We start from the raw sequence: 22,944 nt of genomic DNA, 5'->3' as shown, positions 1-22,944 counted from the left end.
TGCCCCTAGGTTCATCAGAACCATTTTATTTTCTTTTAGATTCCATATATGTGTGTTAGCATACGGTATTTGTTTTTCTCTTTCTGACTTACTTCACTCTGTATGACAGACTCTAGGTCCATCCACCTCACTACAAATAACTCAATTTCATTTCTTTTTATGGCTGAGTAATATTCCATTGTATCTATGTGCCACATCTTCTTTATCCATTCATCTGTTGATGGACACTTAGGTTGCTTCCGTGCCCTGGCTATTGTAAATAGAGCTGCAATGAACATTTTGGTACATGACTCTTTTTGAATTATGGTTTTCTCAGGGTACATGCCCAGTAGTGGGATTGCTGGGTCATATGGTAGTTCTATTCCTTAGTTTTTTAAGGAACCTCCATACTGTTCTCCATAGTGGCTGTATCAATTTACATTCCCACCAACAGTGCAAGAGGGTTCCCTTTTCTCCACACCCTCTCCAGCATTTATTGTTTGTAGATTTTTTTTGATGATGGCCATTCTGACCGATGTGAGCTGATACCTCATTGTAGTTTTGATTTGCATTTCTCTAATGATTAGTGATGTTGAGCATCTTTTCATGTGTTTGTTGGCCATCTGTGTATCTTCTTTGGAGAAATGTCTATTTAGGTCTTCTGCCCATTATTGGATTGGCTTGTTGTTTTTGTTTTTGTTTTTCTGCATCTTGGTGGTCACATTTATTGAAAGGGTTGGAGAAAAATAAAATTGTTTTTTTGACATTGAGCTGCGCGAGCTGCTTGTATAGGCAGAACACTCTGACACAAATCACAGCAACATCTTTTTTGACCCACTTCCTAGAGTAATGGAAATAAAATCAAAAATCAACAAACGGGACCTAATGAAACTTAAAAGCTTTTGCACAGCAAAGAAAACCATAAACAAGACGAAAAGACAACCCTCAGAATGGGAGAAAATATTTGTTAATGAAGCAACTAATATGTGAACTTTAATAGTCAACTTTTCAACAGGAAACCTGCCCAAGGCTTGAGGAGCAGGATTTGGGGAATGGGGCTGGGTTCCTTGGTACTGAGGGCAGAACACGACTCCATAATTGGAGGAGCATTCAGAGGTAAGGCCTGAAGGCGACCCGCCTTCACTCGGGGGCGTGGACCAGCCCCACTCCGCCCCAGCCTCTCCCCCGGGGGAGGGGCCTGTCCCCGCAGACACCTACCCTTCCCTGCGTCTTCACCCCGCAACCCCCAGGCTGGCCTTCCCTGGAGCTGCGTCCCAAGAGAAGAGGAGAGGGAGGGCTACCTGTTTAATTCTCAGGAGGAGGCTGGAGCGAGCAGGGTTTTCTTTGTACCCCAGGAGGAGGGCCACACGCGCAAGCATGCGGACAGTCACCTCCTTACAGAGTCTGTTTCCTGAACGGGGCCTGTCACCGCGTTGTTTCCTGTCGTTCTCCTCCAGGTCACGAGAGAGCGCCGTCCCCTGACTCACTGTGGAATCCCTAACATTGAGCTGCCCAAGGTTGTCTGGCTCGGACCGGCCCAGGACCCGTCCAGGCTCTGCTTGCACACCTCCAGTGACCCGCTCCTCACTACCTCTCAAGGCGGCCCACTGCCTCCTGGGTAAAGCCCTGTAGAAAATTCTCCCCAACATCTTTCAATGAATAGTTCCTCATTTTACTGGTCAGGTCTCAGGGAGCAGAGACTGAAAGCAGACCTTTCAGCAAGCAGCTCAAGGGCACTGGCTAGGAAGGGAGGGAGTTGACATTTGAATCCATGTCCCTCCGACTCTGAAGCCCATGCTCTTGACCCATGCACCCACCACACGCCCTCAGTGCGGCCCGTGCAGCTTATTTTTATTGAGCTAGAATTCACATACCATGACATTCACCCTTTTAAAGTGGTTTTTAGTGGATTTACAGGGTTGCGCAACCATTACTGCTATGTAATTCCAGAACATTTTCATCACCCCCAAATGAACCCTCATACCCGTTAAGCGGTCACTCCCCATTCTTCCCTCCCCCAGGTGCTGGCAACCACTAATCTATTGCTGTCTCTTATGGATTTGCCTATTTTGGACATTGTGTATGCGTGGAATCATACAATCTGTGGCCTTTTGGGTCTGGCTTCTTTCACTTAGCATGATGTTCTCAAGGTTCATTCATGTTGTAGCATGTATTATACTTCATTCCTTTTCGTGGCTGAATAATATTCCATTGAATGGATACACCACAATTTGTTTATCCATTCATCTATAGGTGGATACTTATGTGGTTTTCCACCTCTTGTGAATAGTGCTGTAATGAACATTTGTTTACAAAGTACTTGTTTGAACACCAGTTTGCAATTCTCTTAGATATATACTTAGAAGTAGAATTGCTGGGTCATACGTTCTATGTCTATTTTTTTGAGGAAGTGCCAACCTGTTTTCCACCATGGCTGCACCATTTTACAATTCCACCAGCAATAGAGGAGGGTTCCAATCTTTCAATTTCTAGATAGTGTCCTTTGAAGCACAAAAGTTTTAAATTTTGATGAAGTCCAATTTAACTACTTTTTCTCTGGTCACTTGTGCTTTGGGTGTCATATCTAAGAAACCACTGCCCGCCTAATCCAAGGTCATACAGATTGGCACCTGTTTTCTTCTAAGAGTTTTATCGTTTTAGCCCTTATATTTGGGTCTTTGATCCCTTTTGAGTTAATTTTCATATATGGTGACAAGTAGGGGATCCAAATTCACTCTTTTGCATGTGAATATCCAGTTTTCCCTGCACCATTTGTTGAAAAGACTATTCCTTCCCCCATTGAATTGTTGTGGCACAACTGTAGAAAGTCAATTGGCCATAAATGTGAGAGTTTATTTTTGGACTCTCAATTCTATTCCATTGATCTCTATGTCCATTCTTATGCCAGTATCATACCTATGCAATTTTAAATTCAGGGCTATCGAAACAATATAATGGCAAAGAAGTACCCTTGCCAGCATATATCCTTGCCAGGATGTATCCTTGAAACAGAAAAGATTTTAATTTTCAAGAAGTCCAATCTATCTTTTTTTTTTTTTTTTTGGTAGCTTGTGCTTTTGGTGTTGTATCTAGGAAACCATTGCCAAGGTCGTGACAATTTGCCTCTGTGTTTTCTTTTAAGAATTTTATACTTTTATAGCTGTAGCTCTCATATTTAAGCCTTAATCCATTTTGAGTTGATAGCAAGGATGGCTGGCCTGATTTACATTCTGTCTGGCTCAAAGTCTTACTCGCTAAGGCTGTTGTTTCATTTTGAGTTTCTAAAGGTGATGTTCAACCAGTGCTAAGTTCTGCTAGAAGTTGATCAGGAGGCTTGGGGAACAAAGCAAGACTCGTCAGCAGGGCCGGAGGAGCCTCTCACCCCTTTGGAGGGAGGGGCTGAGCCCTGGAATTTTCAACCACCTCCCACTCCCAGCCCCAGCCCCCTTTCAAATGAAGAGATAAGGCTCTGGAGGAGAGGTGGCTGGCTGAGGGTCACAGCCAACAGGTTCACGGCTGAACTCCAATTCATGTTTTCTGACTCCAAATCCCACGTTATTTCTATTCTGCTGTGATGCCTGCCTTCAGTGAAACAAATAGGAACCAGCAGGGGACAGAAACCCAGTGGGAAGAGATGGAAGGAAGGGGAGTTCACAGCAGACCACTCAGTGGGTATCTGTTAGCAGTGAGAGATTGGACGTAGGAGAACTTCTGGGTCTTTTAGGAAAACTGGAGTAAAGCTTTTTGCAGTGTGGGTAATTCCTAAGAAAGAAGGCCCTGCACAGAAAGCAGAAAGGAGCTGAAATGATTTCACCTGCTCAAATGGCCTAAGTAAATTAGTGGTGCTTTGCCAGTCTGTGCATGCTCTGTTCGGAAGCGATCGTACACTTGCCCTAAGAACTACACAAGAGCAAAGTAAACTGGCTTCCATCGTGGTAGGAGAGATTTAAAATAGCTCCAGCAAAGAGCTTCCATGAGGGGAGTTGTTAACTGAGAAGTTTCCTTAGTGATGACCTTGAAACAGCCCATCAACCGGGACCCAGTCAGCCTTGAGCCAGCGGTTACCAAGCACCTAGTGTGTGCAAAGTGGTGTGGCCAGGACTCAAGGCAGCAATCCTTCAGTTGGTGGCGAGCCTGCACACAGGAAAGTAGATTTACCTCATGGCATTTCCAAATGGGAGAGGCATCTACAGAAGACGCAGAAGGACTTCACTGTGGTCAGCTGAGTAATGGCCTCACAAGATGTCCACTCCTAAGCCCCAGAATCTGTGACTATCTTATTATATGGCAAAAGGGACTTTGCAGATGTGGTTAAGTCATGGCTCTTGGGATGTGGAGATTATTTTGGATTATTCAGGTGGGCCCAATGTAATCACAAGAGTTCTTGTAAAAAGGAGGCAGGAGGGTCAGAGTCAGAGAGAGACAGATTGGAAGATGCTGTTTCTAGCTTTGAAGGTAGAGGAAGGGGCCATGAGCCAAGGAATGCGGGTGACCTCTAAATGCTGGAAAAGGCCGGGGAACGGATTCTCTCCGAGAGCTTTCAGAAGGAATGCAGCCTTGTTGACACCTTGATTTTAAGACTTCTGATATCCGGAACTCCAAGATAATAAATTTTTGTCCTTTGAAGTCACTATGTTTGTGGGAATTTGCTACAGCAGCAATAAGAAACTAAAGCATTCACTAAGCTAAAGGCCAGCCTTAATACTATAGAACAGAACATAGTGCAGGTAAATACCAATTATCTTAAAGAACTAAGTGTAGGTGATTTAGTAAAATTAGATTTCTTTGTTGCATGTCGACTGAATCCAAGTGATAATTTTAAAATAAACCCAAATTAATTAAAGAAAACAACCATGTAATGACAAGAAAGTTGAGTTTGAGACCTTCATGTAAGCATAACTGAATGGGAACAATGTAATATATATGTAGTACATACTATGTACAGATAGCAAGAATTTGTAACGTATGTTTTTAAGCAGCTTTATTGAGATATAATTCACATATCATACAATCCACCTATTTAAAGTGTTCAATTCAGTGGTTTTTAGTATATTCACAGAGTTGTGCAACAAACACCACAGTCAATTTTCGAGCTTTTTCTTTTTCTTTTTTTTTTTTGGCCACGCCCAGTGGCTTGCGGGATCTTAGCTCCCTGACCAGGGATTGAACCCGAGACCTCGGCAGTAAAAGTGCCAAGTCCTAACCACTGGACCACCAAGGAATTCCTTGATTTTAGAGCATTTTCATCACCTTAAAAAAGAAACCCTGTACCCTTCAGCTATCACTGTCTTTTACCTGCAGCCCATCCCCCCACCCAAACCTAAGCACCTACTACTCTACTTTCTGTCCCTATAGATTTCCAGTTCTGGACTTTCCTATGAGTGGAATCATACAATATGTATGTGGTCTTCTGTGTCTGACTTCTTTCCCTTAGCATGAAATTTTCAACGTTCATTCATGTTGTAGCACGTATTAGTACTTCATTCCTTTTGATGGCTGAATAACATTCCATTGTATGGAGAGACCATAGTTTCTTTATCCAGTCATCTGTTCATGGGTATTTGGGTTGTTTCTACCCTTTGGCTATTATGAATTGTGCTGCTGTGAATATCACTATACAGGTTTCACTTGATCTAAATTTGGGGCAGGGGAATACGCACCATTGCTGACAGCCCCTCCTAGCTAGGCCTGCTTGATTGAAGCCAGCCAGGAGATTGATTATTCCATGGTGTGTGGAGCTGTACACATTTCTTCATCTGTTGTCAGCCAGTCTTGAAGGTCCATTGAGCCCACTGGCCAGTCTTGGATATCCAGGCCCTAGAGATGGCTGCTTCCTATCCCAGTATTGTAGCTAGCAGGAAGAAGAGAAACACAGCAGATGCTGAATGGGAGGAACAGTCAGCTTTGCCTCAAAGCAGCAAGACATTGCCAAGACTGTTTAGAAGGTATCGTGGGTTGAATCATATCCCCCCAAAAGATAGGTTGGTGTCCTAATCCCTGGTGCCTGTCAAGGTGACCTAATTTGGAAATAGGATCTTTGCAGATGTAATCAAATTAAGATGAGTTCATACTGGATTCGGGTGGGCCCTAAAGCCAGTGACTGGTGTCCTTGTAAGAAGGCCATATGAAGGGACTTCCTTGATGGTCCAGTGGTTAAGACTCAGCCCTTCCAAGGCAGGGGGCCTGGGTTCGATCCCTGGTTGGGGAACTAAGATTGCACATGTGGCGTGGTGTGGCATGGCCAAAAAATAAAAAATAAAGAAGGCCATATGAAGACAGAAACAGAGATTGGAGTGATGCAACTACAAGCCAAGGAACACCAAGGATTGATGGCAGGCACCAGAACCTAAGAGAGGGGCCTGGAACAGACCCTTACCTAGAGCCTTTAGAGGGAACGTGGCCCTTGGTGAATGAATAAACAAAGTTCAGACTGTAACCCAAGCATAGTTGAGGGCACAGAGTAGAAACTCATAAAAGCCTGGTGGTTATTAGACAAGCCAAGAGATACTTAGGAAAAAGCCACTGGATCAGGAGTTCATTTCTCTACCCTGCAGAGTAGATTTGTTAAGACAATGAAAGGATAATACTCTTTTTGACCATATTCTGCCCTGACAGGCAGGGCAGATGGCAGAGCTGGGCAGGACGGGCTCTACCCACAACCCCAGGCTAAGGGAGTAGGATTCTGTATACTGGGAAGCTGGTCTGCTAGGACTGAAGAGTATGGTCCTTTACCATGCCTCCCATTATTCCATGGAATATTCCAGCAAGTTCCAGAGCAGCCAGGGCATTGTACATAAAGGAACACAGGCAGACCAGTGTAGACTGTCTTTGGCAAGGAGCAAATGGACACTGAATGCCCTACTCCTGATCCCAAACTTCTGTGACCACAGCACCTTCTCGAAGCATATCACATCATGGGAGTTGTATTCATTTCCTTCAGCTGCTGTAACAAATTACCACCACCTCAGTGGCTTCAAACAATATACATTTATTCTCTTACATTTCCATAAGTCAGAAGTCCAGAATCAGTTTCACTGGGCCAAAACCAATGTGTCGGCTGGGCCACCCTCCCTCCGGAGGTTTTCGGGGACAATCTGTTTGCTTGCCTCTTCCGGCATCTAGAGCTGCACCTTCAAAGCCAGCAAGCATCTTGCTTCAGTGGTGACATTGCCTCTGTGGGCAATGTCCCCCTGCCTCTCTTACGAGGACACTTGTGATTATGTTTAGAGCCCAGCTGGATAATCCAGGATAATCTCCCCATCCCAGGGCCCTTAATTAAATCACAGTCTGCAAAGTTTCTTTTGCCATATAAGGTAATGTTCACAGGTTCTCAGAGTTAGGATTCAGATATTTTTGTGGGCCATTATTCAGCCTCCCACAGAAATGGAGGTGAAAACGTCTGCCTGTGGGTTTAGAATCTACATTGACCAACCCAAACCTTCTCCCCTAAGTAGCAACGATAGAGACTCCAGGATCCCTCAGGAGGCTCCCTTTCTGCTGGTCTGAGTTACAATGACACCAGTTGTAACTCCCGTGTGGAGAGCGAGCAACCACCTGGTGGGCCTGAGTTGACTTTAGATATGCTCCACCCCTGGGGCCAACAGTGACCACTAGTCCCAGGCCTTGTGGATCCCCGAACGGTGAGTCAGCCCCACGTCCCCTGATTATTGTTTGTAAGCTGGTGCTTCTCGTCAGAAGGCCACCTGCTTTTCTTGTCGATGTATCATTGCGCTTTCCAGCCTTCATATATGTAACTGAGCCGTTACAGACACAGCAGAGCTGGGCACATCTATTCCCCCGAGGAAAGTCCTACTCTCAACACCTAAACTTCTGCAAGGGCATAATGGCATGCCAGCCTGCCAACAGGTCTCTCTGATGAACACCCTGACCCCTCACCGCCCCAGCGTGAACTTGCTCACGCCCATGTCTCCCCACATCACACCTGAGAAGTCCTTCAGTGGCTCCCCATTGCTGACTGTGAGACCAAAATCGACGTCCCCGCTTGGCTTCAAGGCATTCCACGATCAAGCCCTGCAAATGGGTCAGCCCCGTGTCTACCAACACCTCCCTTTACTACCTGCAGCCTTTACACCTGCCTCCCTGGACTACTTTTGTCTCCCATCAGGACTCAATGTTTTTTACTGAGATAAAATTCACATAAGATAAAATTTACCAGTTTAGAACTTTTGACACACGCTACAACATGGACGTACTCATCCACGACATGGATGAACCTTGAAAACATTATGCTCAGTGAAAGAAGCCAGACACAAAAGGAAAAATAGTCTGTGATTTCATTTCTATGAGGGACCTAAAACAGTGAAACCCATAGAGACAGAAAGGAGGATGGAGATGACCAAGGGCTGGAGGGAGGAGGTCATAGGGAGTTATTATTTGACGGGTATGGAGTTTCAATTTGGGATGACAAAGAAGTTCTGGAGGTGACTAGTGGTGAAGGTTGAATGCCAGTGTAAACGTAATTAACACCATTGACTCGTACACTTAAAATGGCTACGTTTTATGTTATGTGTATTTTGCCACAATAAAACAAAATTTTAAAGACAAAATTTACCACTTTAGCCATTTTAGAGTGTACTATGTCATTGGTTTTCAGTACATTTGCAGAGTTGTGAAATCACCATCATAATCAATTTTAGAACATTTTCATCACTCCAAAAAGAAATCCCACCCTTATTATGCAGTCCTTGTTCATCCCTCCCCTTCCCTCTACTTTTTGTCTCTATGGGTTTGCGCATTTTGGACACTTCATAGAAACAGTTTCATGCAATATGTGACCTTCTGTGATTGGCTTATTTCTCTTGGCATAATGTTTTCAAGGTTCATCCATGTTGTAGCATGTATCAGTACTTCATTCCTTTTTATGGCTGAATAATATTCCATTCTCTGGATAGACCACATTTCGTTTATCTATTCATCAATTGATAGACATTTGATTTGTTTCCACTTTGGCTATTATGAATAATGCTGCTGTGAACACCCGTGTACACGTCTTTGTGTGGACAGATGTTTTCATTCCTCTTGCGTAGATACCTAGGAATGGAATTTCTGGGTCAGATGGTAACTCTAGGTTTATCAAGATGCACCTTGCAGTAGAATCCAGTGCCTCAACTCTGGATCTCTATGCTGATGGAGGATACAGACAGCCTAGAAAACAGAAAAACAAAGGTAATTGCAAGAATTTCCTTTTTTAGCTCCTACTTCCCTTTCTCTCCCCTTGGCAACCTGCTACTGGGGCTGTTATTATGTTACAAAATTGACTAGTTTGCATCTTAGCTCCGCTCTTGAGCCATGAAATGACCCCCAAATCAGATTTCAGGGGTGGGGGAGGACAGGGGCAGGGCATCAACTGGTAAATCTGGAGTTGACTTTGGCTATTATCTTTTTAAATCATTGCTTTAGACTAGAAAACCTTTACCTGCAGACCTCCTAGACCATAATCTAAGATCAACCTGTGAAAGGGCTGCCCCACAGATTCCCTATGTGGTGAGAATGTGTCCACATTGAATGCAGGAATAACTCTTTTGTTATTGACTGTTCCTCAACCTAAATCCATTCAAGTGAATCTCCTTGAAGACATACTACCTACAGGTCAGGGTAGTTCAACATCAGCTGAACTCTTTCCAAGTACAACCTGTGACAATTTCTTCATGTTTACAAAATTTACCCTTTGAAACAGGCCTTGAGCTTGTGCGTTGCAAGTGGGGAGTGGGATTTAACGAATGGCTAGCAAGCTAAATGGTTTGGCTTGGTTCATTCTGTTCAGTGCCCATGAATAGCACTTGATTCATGGAGCGCAAGTAGACGCCGCACATGGGCTCATCGTGGGGCACAGCAGAATTAGACTCCGCACACTTTCCACACTTCTCTCTCTCTCTGAGCAGATGGGCAAGCCAAACCCAAAATAGGCACAAATCCTCTGATAAAGGGTAGTATCGTTTGCACTTCCAAACTGTCCACAAGAAACGGCACTAAGAGAAACAGCATGACTTGTAAATTACAAGTGTTAACTTACTAACATTTAAATCAACGATGATCACCCCTTCAAACGCTGGGCCCCATTCGAGAGAGTCGAGTTGTTCCTCTGTCGGGTCAGTAGCTGGTCTCTTCTGTGGTTTATTTACAAGTGAAAACCCTGCTGCTGGTTAGAAATGATTCTGCTTGAGCTAAACTTGGCAGAAGAAGCTGGTACAAATGAAAGGCCTTAGAGCTGGGAGATCGGGGAGGCAGGTGTGGCCCCCAGGGTGCTGCTGAGCCGCCACAAGCCACAGCGCAAGAAGCCATGCCGCCCACAACTCCACATGAAGGCAGGAGGCCTGGTTTACATTGCCGATGCCTCACCGTGTGACCGTGGACAAGTCGCTTCCCCTCTCTAGGCCTCCGTCTCTTCATCTGTAAATGAGGAGCTGCTGAACTAGGTGACACTGAAGGAAGGCACCTTCTTCACTATTGGGCTGTGTTCGGAAAGCATCCCATGTACCTTTCAACACCAATCTGAACGAAGAACTTTGTAAAAGACATGGATCACATTTAAACGCCAGGATTTCATTTTCAAGAGACGAAGGGGCGCATTGAGAAATGCACTTTAGAGTGGAGTTCTCTGGAAAGGATGGACCGGGCTAGCAGCTAGACACTGGCCTTGATCTAGATAGGATCCCAGGAATTATTTCCGTACATATGCTCTCCCCTTCACCCACTCATCCTGTATCTAAAGACAAGATGACAAGTAAAAGCTCCTGGCAGAAGCTCCCTCCCAGCCTCGCTCCCTCAGCTTGGGCTCACAGGGCAAGAGCAGAAAGGCGGCGGGGGGATGGAGGGCAGGAAAAGCAGCTTACGTTCAGCTTGGCCACAGGCGGCACGTGGCAGAGTCTCAAAGGTGTGTCTCAAATTCGGGCTTAGACTAAACAAAGGACCTGCCAAACCCTCTGTTTGCTTTGCTCTAGCGGTTCTGGAAACCAGCCCTTCACTTTTGTCCTGGCCCAAACCTGGTGGGGGAGGGGAGTGATTCACAGGGTCTCCAGGTTAGAAGAGGCATCCAAGGGGGACCAGAGAACCAGACCTAAGCATCCCCAGGAGGCCAGCCGGCTCTTCCATCTTGAGGTTGTTCTGCCTCTTAGAAGGTTCCAGAATCCATCGTCCCATAGCTTGTCCCCTTTATCCTTGTTTCCAAAAGTAGAGGACACACAGAACAGATCAAATCCCTCATGACTCCTCCCAGGATTCTCCGTCATCACTCTTCTCCCTTTCATCCCTTAAAGTCATCTTTTTCTCTTGCTTAAACACTCCCCAAGATGATTGCTCGGATGAGCATCCTGAGTTCCCTTTGACATCCTGATCACTGGTTCCTGAGGTAAATCCAGCTTGTTAACATCTCTCAGCGAGGTTACTGGGAGCCAGAACAGGGCAGGCGGCCAGGCACTGTGACCGTCAGACTGTCACCTGCCTCCCTCTAGACCAGAATGAGGCCCGTCAAGAGGATATATGGAAAAAAGATGTCAAACTATTTCTGTGGTGATTCAGGGAGCATCTATAACCCAGATGTATCTCTTACTGTGTCTCCTTCCCTTCCCATCTGATTAGCCAAAATAATAAGAGTTAAAACAAGATGAAACAAAAAGCTACTACTGTTGGGAGCATACGCTGTGCCAGGCACTGTTCTGTGCACTTTGCATGCGTGTGAATGTGTTTCCTCTCTATTTCATATATCCTGACACTGATGTCCAAAAAGGCAAGGTGACTTGCCCCAGGTCACACAGTATGTGCTAGTAAGTGGCAGAACCACAGCTGGAAGCCAGAGTTGGCTGGCTGCAGAGTCCACGCTTTCTACCTTTACCTCTCCGGCTGAATGCCATCCTCTATGCACTGAGTGACCCCGTGCCTTTCATCTCCCACTAGCAGCAAGCTGTGCCAGGCCCCAATATCGGCTTCAGGACCCCCTTTCCTTATGCCTCTGGTCCATGATGCAAGGTCCAGCACATACAGAGGCCGAGGCCCAGCCCTTGACATCAGGAAAGCCGAAGGCCAGTAATGCTCACCCTGGCTCTCTCCTGGCCCTCCAGAGCACGTCCCCTGGGATGACCAGCACCCCTGCTGGCTTGGCTTGGTCTACTGGCTCAAATTTCAAGGCTGAGGATGGATGGAGGGCAGCAGAAGCATATCTCTTTGTAAACAGGATCTGGGGGCTTATTCTGCCAGAACCCTCTGGGACAAGCAACTTTTAAGGGTTGGGAACCCCTTGAATCCCTCTTCTGGAGTGCAAAGGAGGAACCAATTCTTCCTTTTCTGACCATGAACCCTTAGTAGCACGTATTTGTCTACCTGAGAGGCAGTCAAGTGCAGGAGTTTGAAAGCCAGGCTGCCTGGGTTCACATCCTGGTGCTGCCCCTTATGGGCTGAGTGACACTGGGCAAGCTACTTTACTGTGCCTCAGTTTCTTCAGCAGTAAAATGGATATAAACATGGTACCTACCTGTCTTAGTCAGCTTGAGCTGCTATAACAAAACACCAAAGACTTTGTGGCTTAAACAACACATATTTATTTCTCACAGTTCTGGAGGCAGGAAAGTCCAAGATCAAGGTTCTGGCAATGTTCACTTTCTGGTGAGAGCTCTCTTCCTGGTTTGCAGATGGCTGGCTTATTGCTGTGCCCTCACATGGAAGAGAGAGAGAGAGCTGCAGTGTTTCTTCTCAAAAGGGCACTAATCCCATCATGGGGCTCCACCCTCATACCTCCTTTAAATCTAATTACCCCAAAAGGGTCCCAAGTCGGAATACCATGACACTGGGGATTAGGGCTTCAACATATGAAGTTAGCAGTGATTCATTCAGTCTATAACACTATCTCATAGGATTTTCTTTTTTTTAAAGAATTTATTTATTTATTTATTGGCTGCCTGGGGTCTTCATTGCGGTGCGCAGGCCTCTTATTGTGGTAGCTTCTCTTGTTGTGGAGCACGGGCTCTAGGTGCACGGGCTTCAGTAATTGTGGCACGCGGGCTCTAGAGCGCAGGCTCAGTAGTTATGGCGCATGGGCTTAGCTGCTCCACGGCATGTGGGATCTTCCCGGACCAGGGCTCAAACCCCTGTCCCCTGCATTGGCAGGTGGATTCTTAACCACTGCACCACCAGCGAAGCCCCTATCTCATAGGATTTTGATGAGAATTAGGGACGTAATGCCTGGAAAATACTTGCTCAGTGTTGGGCATGGAGTAACTGTTCAATATACACTTGCCAAGTGGTTTCTTTATTTTTTTTAACAGCTTTATTGACATATAATGCACACACTGTATAATTTCCTCCTTTAAAGTGTACAGTTCAGTGGTTTTTAGTATATGCACAAAGTTGTGCAACCATCAGCACTATCTAATTCCATAACATTTTCATCACACCCAAAGGAAACCCTGCCCCTCGGTGCCGTCACCTCCCACCTCCACCCCACCCCCAGCCTCTGACAACCGCTCATCTTTTTGTCTCTATCGATTTGCCTATTCTGGACATTTCATATATATGGAATCATATAATATGTGGTCTTTTTGGTCTGGCTTTTTTCACTTAGCATAATATTTTGAAGGCTCATCCATGTTGTAGCATGTACCCATACTTCATTCTTTTTTATTGCTTAACGGTATTCTATTGTATGACTACACTACATTTTGTTTCTTTATTCATCAACTGATGGACATTTGAGCTGTTTCCACTTTGGCTATTATGCATAATGCTGCTATGAACACTCATGTCCAAGTTTTGCATGGACATACGTTTTAATTTTTCTTGGGTATATACCTAGGAGTAGAATTGCTGGGTCATATAGTAAGTCTACGTTTAACTTGATGGGGATCTCCCAAATAGTTTTCCATAGCGTCAGCAACATTTTACATATGTCGTAGACTGAATGTGTCCCCCACCAAATTCACATGTTGAAATCCTAACCCTCAATGGGACCGTATTTGGAGGTGGGGCCTTTAGAGGTGATTAAGTCATGAGGGCAGAATCCTCATGAATGGAATTAGTGTCCTTATAAAAGAGACCCCAGAGAGATCCCTTGTCCCTTCTGCCATGTGAAGACACAGTGAGAAGACAGCCCTTTATAAAACAGGCTCTCACCAGACATCAAATCTGCCGGTGCCTTGATCTTGGACTTCCCAGCCTTCAGAACTGTGAAAAATAAATGTCTGTTTTTATAAGCCACCCAGTCTATGATATTCTGTTATAGCAGCCTGAACTAAGACAATGTTCCCAGCTGCAACGTAGGATGTTTCCAATTTCTTCATACCCTCAACGACACTTGTCATTATCTGCCTTTTCATTATAGTCTCCCTAGCGGGTATGAAGTGGGATCTCATTGTGGCCTAATTGCTTTCTTCAGAGACTATTTATTGGCTTCGTACTGTAGCAAAGCCCCAAAGTGGGAGGAGAGCTGAGGAAATAGAGCTTAGAGAGGAGGTGAACCTTTCAGAATCTGTCTCAGATGGTCAGACATTCCAGGAGGGGAGACTTGCCTGGACTGAGCACCAGAGGCATTGATATGTCCATTTCATTTTAGAAATAAACAAATTGTGACATAAGTGAAGTATCAGAATCATAGGAATTATGACAGGGGCTGCATCTTGGGGGTCAGATGGTCAGAGTGCCTGGAACCCCAGTCTCAGGATCTTGGTTTTTTTCTCGGAGACAAATTGCCATTTGTCAGCTGGGGAGTAAAAGGAAGAAATCTGTTTTAGGACAGCCACCCTGAGCGCCGTGTGGAGCATCGGTTCATGGGGGCAGCGCTGGAGTCAGAGGGACCAGGGTGCAGCTGGTCCAACAATTCTGATGCAAGATGGTGACAGCTGGAACCATGGCAGAGACAGCAGTGGCAGTGAGGAGGAAGCAGTCCCAGAAGACACAGTAAGGCATCTGAGTGGGGTACTTTCACTCAGTTCTTTCACTGTTTTTCGCCACAGAAAGATAGTCTTGGAAAAATTCAAAGGTCAGAGTTTCTAAAGGAAAATTCCCACCGATGAAGCGGGGGGACTACTGACCTCCCTATGTTCTGAGCCCAGGTCCCAACCCCCTGCTGGAGTCTGATGGAAAGTGTGAAGCTGGCACAGGAAGGAGGGACCGAAGTGCCAGGAGCACCAAATATTTAGAGGTACCCTCCTCTCCACCAAGCCTGCGTGGAAACAATGTTCATTTCATGTCAATGAAATGCAGGGCTCCCAGAGAGAAACACGAAATAAGATGTGTCCTTGGCTTCCACAAGCTTTCTCGATAGATAAAATCAACATCAGGGTATATTTGAAAATAACAAAAGATGGAAATGCCCACCCAAGGCAGTAACAAATGATTCCTTGTTAAATAGATAATATTTGACCTCCCAAGGCTTCGAGAAAGAGGTTTATGTTGACCTTGCGCTTAGGGGACATTAGCGTTTGGATATCAAGATAGAGGGGCTAAGGGAAGGCATGATGGGCAACAGAAACCTCATAAGGAAAGGCAAGGAGGCAGGGAGCCATGAAGCCTCTTCAGGAGACGGTGAGGTCACCTGTTGAGCCAGATGCACTAAGGCGGGGCAGGCTGGGAATTGAATGCCAGGTCAAGGCATGCAGCTTGATCACATAAGCAACAGGGAAGCAGGGGAACGTTACATCCAAAGGAGGAGATGATTGGGGTGGTGGACGCTCTCAAAGACAAGCCACCACTCACCAGCAGTCAGAGCGCGTGGAGCAGCAAGACGGCAAACGTCACTCTCAGGGCTCTGTCAGACTGGGGCAGGGGACCAAAGAGAAGTGACAGGAAGTGGGTATTTGTGATCACAAGTGGGCAGGATGTAGAGGACGATAAAGAGTGATGAGAATAAAAGAAGGAGATACAGGTACATGAAAACCTCTTTCTCCTAGGACTCTGCCTAAGCAGAAAAAAAAGGGTGAAACCCCAGGGAAAGAACCAGCTTCGGGGAACATTCACGGGAGGCAAGGCGAGGCGGCAGGAACTGTGCCCAGCTGGCTGTCATGCATTCGGGGAGCCTTGTGTTTTCTCTTCCAAAATGCTTTCCTTGAAGCTCATATGGTTTGTTTTCTTTTTAAACAGTCTTTTTTTGAAGAAAAAAATTGTGGTAAAATATAGTACATAATATTTATCATTTTAACCATCTGTAAATGCACAATTCAGTGACATTAATTACATTCACAATGTTGTGTAACCATCACCACTATTTATACCCAAAACTTTTCATCATCTCCAACATAAACTCTACCCATTAAATAATACCTTCCCTTTCCCCCAACCCCCAACTCATGGTAACCTCTATTCTATGTTCTGTCTCTATAAATTAGTCTTTTCCAGCTAGATACTTCCTGTAAGTGGAATCATACAATATTTGTCCTTCTGTATCTGGTTTATTTTGCTAAGCATAACTCTCCAAGGTCCATCCATGTTGTAGCATCTATCAAAATTTTGTTCCTTTTTATTTTTATCGAAGCGCAGTTGATTTACAATGTTGTGTTAGTTTCAGGTGTAGGAACTTTGTTCCTTTTTTGGCTGAATAGTATTCCATTGTGAGTATAGATCACATTTTGTTTATCCATTCATCAGTCAATGGACACTTGGGTTTTTTTCCACCTCTTGGCTATTGTGAATAATGCTGCTATAATCATGGATACACAAGTAACTGAGTCTTTGCTTTCAATTCTTCAGGATATATCTATATCTATATCTATCTATCTATATCTATCTATATATCTATCTGTATGGAATTGCTGGATCATATGGTAATTCTATGTTTGATTTTTTGGAGGAACTGCCAGACCGTTTTCCATAATGGCTACACCATTTTGCATTCCCACCAGCAATGTACTAGTGTTCCATACCTTTGTCTACATTTATTATTTTCAGTTTTTAAAAAAAATTATAGTCATCCTAGTAGGTGTGAAGTGGTATCTCATTGTGGTTTGGACTTGCATTTCCCTAATAGCAGTAGTGTTGAGCATCTTTTCATGTACTAATTGGCTTTGTATATCTTCTTTGGAGAACTGTCTTTCCAAGGCCTTTGCCCATTTTTTAATTTGGTTGCTTGTTTTTTTTGTTCTTGAGCTGCAGGAGTTCTTTATATTAATCATTTGTCAGATATACAATTTGCAAATATTTTCTCCATTCTGTAGGTTGTTGCCTTTTCACTCTGTTGATAGTGTCCTTTGACGCACAAAAGTTTTTAATTTTGATGAAGTCCAACTTATCTTTATTCTTTTGATACCTGTGCTTTTGGTGTCAGAGTCATAAAGTCATTTTTAAATCCAACATCATGAAGAATTTGACCAATGTTTTCTTCTAAGAGTTTTATAGTTTTTAGTTCTCAAGTCTAGGTCTTTGATCTAATTTGAGGTATTATTTGTATACAATGTAAGGTAAAGGTGATTTGGGTTTTTTGTATATCTTTTTTTTCCTGTCTATGAGAACTGAGGCATTAAAATAATACAGGACTGGGCATTGGTTCCTAAGTCACTAAGGAGCTAGCTAAGGGGGTAACTGCTCTCATGTCACGAGAGTGGGCTTCAGCTTTCTCAACTGTAGACTGAGAATAATATTTCCCCCTGTAGTGAGTTGAATTGTGTCCCCCCAAATTCATATCCACCAGGAACCTCAGAATGCAATCTTATTTGGAAATATGGTCTTTGCAAATGTAATTTAGCTAAGGATCTCCAGATGCACTCATACTAGATTTAGCGTGAGCCCTAAATGCAAGGACCGGTGTCTTTGTAAGAAGGCTGTGCAAAGACAGAGGCAGAGATTGGAGTGATGCACCTACAAGTGAAGAAACAGCAAAGATTGCCTGACAGCATCCAGAAGCTGGAAGAGGCAAGGAAGGAGTCTACCCCTTGACTTTGAACTTCTCACCACCAGAACTGGGAGAGAAGAAATTTGTGTTGTTTTACCAAATTACCAGAGTTTGTGGTAATTCATTACAGCAGCCACAGAAAAACTAATCCTCCCTCACGGAGTATTTAAATTAGTAAATATGATCCTAGTCAAGTACATATCACGGTGTTGGGCGCATTGCCCAAGGCCTCTCAAGAATTTATTCTTCTCATCTTGGGTCCCACTCACAGCTGCCCACATCCACAACATAGAGCCAACCCAGCCACCACCTGCCAGTGTGCCCTCCCCAGTAACCCCAAGTTCTCTGAGATCTCATCAGCTTAAACAATAGGCACTTGGTACATCCATCTTGCTAGACAGGGTGAGGTGGGCTGGACTTGAGTTTGAAGGCCACAGACTTGCTGGGCAACCTGGCCAAAGCCACTTTTCCTCTCTGAAGATTTGTTTTGTCTTCTGTAAAATTGTGATAATGATAGAAATGGCGCCCTCCTCATTGGGTTGCTGGGAGAACTCGACAAGGTGATGCAGGTGACAGTGCTTGGCACTATGACCACCAGAGAACTCAGAACTGCAAGGGACCTCAGAGACAGTCTTGTCCAACCCAGAAGGAGAGTGAGCTGCCCAAAGCCTCCGAGTGATCTCCTAACACCTTCCCCTCACCCTCACACACACCCCCACCAGCACCCATATGAGGGGTGGAAGTGGCCCAGCTCCCAAACACTGGGCACCCGGATCCACCCCCATGGGGCTTCCCCAAGCTCCAGAGAGGCAGCTCCAGGAGAGAGCGGGTTTCCAGCTGTCAAGTGAAGAAGGTATCTCAAGCAGTAGGGTGATCAACGGTGCCGACCGCTGCTGAAAGACCAAGTATGAGAGGACTGTGAATGGATGAAAGCAAACTTTTTCTGTAAAAGATAAGATAGTAAATATTTTCAGCTTGGTGGGCCACACGGTCTCTGTCACAACTACTTAACTCTGCCCTTGTCTATAACAAAAGCAGTTATAGACAATAGGTAAATGAATGGGTGTCACTATGTGCCAATAAAACTTTACTTATAGACATGGAAAGTTGAACGTTGCATCATTGCACGTGTCACAAAATATTCTTCTTTTTAATTTTTCTCAAGCATTCTTAGCTGGCAGCCCATGTGAACACAGGCAGTAGGCGACCCTTGGCCCCGGGGCCCTAGTTTGGCCGGTCATGGTCTCAGTCAGTGATTCTCAGCCTTTGCTGTGTATGAGAATCACCAGGGGAGGCTTTAGAAAAACACGAGTGCCTTACCCGACCCTGGCCAAGCACATCAAAATCTCAGAGTGGTGCCTGGCAGGGGATAATTTTAAAAGCTTCCCTGATACCTAGCAATTCAGTATAGACCCAAGAGAAATGAAAACATACACCCACACAAAAACTTTTACATACATGTTCATGGCAGCATCGCTCATAATAGCCCCCAACTGGAAATAACCCAATATCCATCTATTGAGGACTGGATAAACAAAATGTGGTGCATCCCTTTTTCCACCCTCTCCCCCCTCCCCCCGAGCACCGCTCCGGCTGCACCGCGCTCGCTCTGAGCTCCGGGCTCCTACTAAGCTAGCACCACCGTCGTCTCCGTCCAGTCGCCATCAGGATCATCCACCGGGACCTCATCAGCCATGAGGAGATGTTCTCTGACATCTACAAGATCCGGGAGGTCGAGGATGGCCTGTGTCTGGGGGTGGAGGGGAAGATGGTCCGTAGGACAGGGGGTAACATTGATGACTCGTTCATTGGTGGAAACGCCTCCGCTGAAGGCCCCGAGGGAGAAGGTACCGAAAGCACAGTAATCACTGGTGTGGATATTGTCATGAACCATCACTTGCAGGAAACCAGCTTCACAAAAGAAGCCTACAAGAAGTACATCAAAGATTACATGAAGTCAATCAAAGGGAAGCTTGAAGAACAGAGACCAGAAAGAGTAAAACCTTTTATGACAGGGGCTGCAGAACAAAGCAAGCACATCCTTGCTAATTTCAAAAAACGATCAGTTCTTTATTGGTGAAAACATGAATCCAGATGGCGTGGCGGCTCTGCTGGACTACAGTGGGGATGGTGTGACCCCGTGTATGATTTCCTTGAAGGATGGTTTAGAAATGGAAAAATGTCAACAGATTTGGCTGTTCCTTTGGATCGATCACCTGCTCGTCATAACTGGCTGTCTGCTGCCTTTCATCCACACAACACCAGGACTTAGACAAATGGGACTGATGTCCTCTTGGCCTCTTCATTTTGATGTTGATTTGTTTGGAGCGGAGGCATTGTTTTTGAGAAAAAAAAAAACATGTCATGTAGGTTGTCTAAAAATAAAATGCATTTAAAGTCAAAAAAAAAATGTGGTGCATCCATACAATGGAATATTATTCAGCCATAAAAAGGAACGAGATTCTAATACACGCTGCAGCATGGATAAGCCGAGAAAACATTATGCTGAGTGAAAGGAGCCAGACGCAAAATGTCACATATTATGTGATTTATTTGTATGAATTGTCCAGAATAGGCAAATCCACAGAGAGAGAAAGGAGATTCATGGTTGCCAGGGGTTGGGGGAGGGGAACTAGGGAGTGAGTGCTAATGGGTTTGGGGTTTCCTTTGGGGATGATGGAAATATTCTGGAAGTATTGTAAATAGAGGTGAGTGTCATGCAATACTATGAATGTACTAAATGCCACTGAATTGTATACTTGAAAAGGGTGAAATTTACCTCAGTTTAAAAAGAAAGAAGGCTTCCCTGATGGTCCTACCGTGTCACTAGGGTTGAGAACCAGGGGACCAGTGGAAGGAGACAGTAAATTTGAAAGCAGCAAGCCGGAAGTGAGGTAGAGTCCAGCGCAGAGGCCTTGGGAGTAGAAAGAATGGGCCCTTAACCCTTCCTGGGCTGGGAGCGGCAGTACGTTCTAGTAAGGCCTGAGGGGTAAAGTGGAGCCAGCCAGAACGGCAGGAAGGTCACTGCCGACAGGGGCAACGTGTAGGAAAATCTGGAGGCACGGAGCAGTACAGCAGGCTCAGGCCAGCTCATGTAGGGCTTTGTAGGCCGTGGGCAGGAGCTTAGATTTGCTCTGATTGAGATGGAGAGCCCTTAACATGAGATTGACGGATTTGAAGCAAAGGAAAAACGTGATTAGATTTACCTTTTAAGAGGCTCCCTCTGGCTGCTGGGTGGAGAACGGGCTGCAGTTATTCCCGACAGATACAGGTGCGCACGTCCAAGGCTGGTTAGAGGGCAGAGTTTGCGGGCCTTAGTCATGGAGTGGGTGAGACTAGGAGAGGGGTCGACGCTGCTTCCTAGCTTTGGGGCCCCAGCAACTGGGAGATCGGTGGTGCCATTTCCTGAGATGGGGACCACTCGAGGGAGTGGCAGGATGATTTCGGGGACAAGGCTGGACAGTCCTGTTTTGGACATTGCAGTGCCCTCTGAAAAGCCATTAGACAATGCAAAACAGGCCTTTGAATGGACATATCTGGGTTCACAGGAGGAGCAAGTGGGTGTGATCTGCCCGTAGGTGTGGATGAGATGGCCCAGGGAGCGGGGATAGAGTGAGAGGAAGACGGGGCCTGGTAGACGGGGCAGTGTGAGCAAAAGCACAGAGGCAGGAAGGAACACCGAGCTTTGGGGAACAGGGAGTGTTCTGGTAAGGCTGGAATCTGGGGCCAGGAGTGGTGGGAGGGAGACCATTTGGAGAGGTCATCTGGGCCCAGGGCCTGCAGAGCCTTGAATGCCGAGCTCAGGAGCTCAGACCCATCCCAAGGACAATGGGACAAAGGCACTGCGGGGCTTGAGTGGGGGAGAGCAGGGAAAGGAGAAGGAAGGACCCCAGTTAAGATGCTCTGTTTCCACAGGTGTCCTTAGTGGGGATGGAGAGAAAGGGGAGCTCTGAGAAGTCTTGAAGACCTCAGTGGATACATGTTCATCATGTTTTTCTTCAAATTCACATAGTCTGTGAGAGGTAGATCCATGCTGCCCTCATTTTTCCTTGCCTTAGTTTACCCAGGCCAGGTGAGAAAAGTCTGCACTCAAACAGAGCTTTGATGTTTGCATAGGAGTTAAGGGAATCATTCACTTGTTGGTTGGACTGGGATTGGGCTCCCATAATATCTGAATTCACATACACTAATGCTCCGTGTGTGTGCACATGTGTGTCTGTGTATGTGTGTGTAGGGAGGTGTTTGATATATTGGTGCCCCAAACGGGAGGCGACGCCTATTGAAAACCGACAAGAGGTATTTTTTTAATTTTTTTAACTTTTTATTTTGTTTTTTTTTAATTCATTTTATTTATTTATTTTTGGCTGCGTTGGGTCTTTGTTGCTGCGCGTGGGCTTTCTCTAGTTGCGGCAAGTGGGGACTACTCTTCATTGCGGTGCGCGGGCTTCTCATTGCGGTGGCTTCTCTTGTTGCGGAGCACGGGCTCTAGGCGCGCGGGCTTCAGTAGTTGTGGCTCGTGGGCTTAGTAGTTGTGGCTCACAGGCTCAGTAGTTGTGGCGCACGGACTTAGTTGCTCCGTGGCATGTGGGATCTTCCCAGACCAGGGCTCGAACCCGTGTCCCCTGCATTGGCAGGCAGATTCTTAACCACTGCACCACCAGGGAAGTCCGACAAGAGGTATTTTTGAACACAATGTTATTACTATTAATCGGATGCTGTTTCCACACTTGCGTTCTGTAACTTTTTCCGGGAGGTTTCTTCAACTGCTTCGATGACATGCAAAGACATAAAGAGGCCAAACGCTGGTTTCTGTGGTTTGAGTCTCCCGAGTGCTTCAGGGAGACTTCACTGGGTGCGTTAAATAAGGTCCACGTTTGGGAGGCAAATGTTAAGTCCTAGTCCTTCAGAGGTCAGGGTTCAGAGTGGGAAATGCTGCCTCACAAATATTACATAGAGATAAGTTATTTTTTGCCAAGTGCTTATGCAAATTCCATATTAACTCGACTGAGCCCTAGAAAGAAATTTACAGAACAGTCTCTCGAATTAGGAAAATATGCAGGTATAAGGCTTTGCCCTGCTTGACTTGGCACGCAGGCTTCCAGAAGACGGATTGGTGTTCTGCATTTAGATTTCCA

General features: G+C 45.5%; 1 protein-coding gene and 1 non-coding gene across 2 annotated transcripts; one reads left to right on the top strand and one right to left on the bottom strand.

The window, feature by feature from the left end:
- Window positions 1-5,127: 5,127 nt before the first annotated feature.
- On the bottom strand, window positions 5,128-5,200 carry TRNAK-UUU (transfer RNA lysine (anticodon UUU)). The gene has a single exon. It is a non-coding gene; the product is annotated as a tRNA-Lys (tRNA).
- Window positions 5,201-19,511: 14,311 nt separating this feature from the next.
- LOC132357401 (translationally-controlled tumor protein-like) lies at window positions 19,512-19,900 on the top strand. The gene has a single exon (XM_059910815.1). The coding sequence runs from the start codon at window positions 19,512-19,514 to the stop codon at window positions 19,887-19,889; it is 378 nt and encodes a 125-aa protein (XP_059766798.1). The 3' UTR covers window positions 19,890-19,900.
- Window positions 19,901-22,944: the final 3,044 nt, after the last annotated feature.

The sequence above is a fragment of the Balaenoptera ricei genome, chromosome X (assembly GCF_028023285.1).
Source record: "Balaenoptera ricei isolate mBalRic1 chromosome X, mBalRic1.hap2, whole genome shotgun sequence".
Taxonomy (NCBI): domain Eukaryota; kingdom Metazoa; phylum Chordata; class Mammalia; order Artiodactyla; family Balaenopteridae; genus Balaenoptera; species Balaenoptera ricei.
This window is presented reverse-complemented; position numbering and strand designations above follow the sequence as displayed.

Bases quoted from the DNA above. Each gene is read 5' to 3' on its own strand.
- LOC132357401 (XM_059910815.1), top strand. From the start codon at position 19,512: ATGTTCTCTGACATCTACAAGATCCGGGAGGTCGAGGATGGCCTGTGT.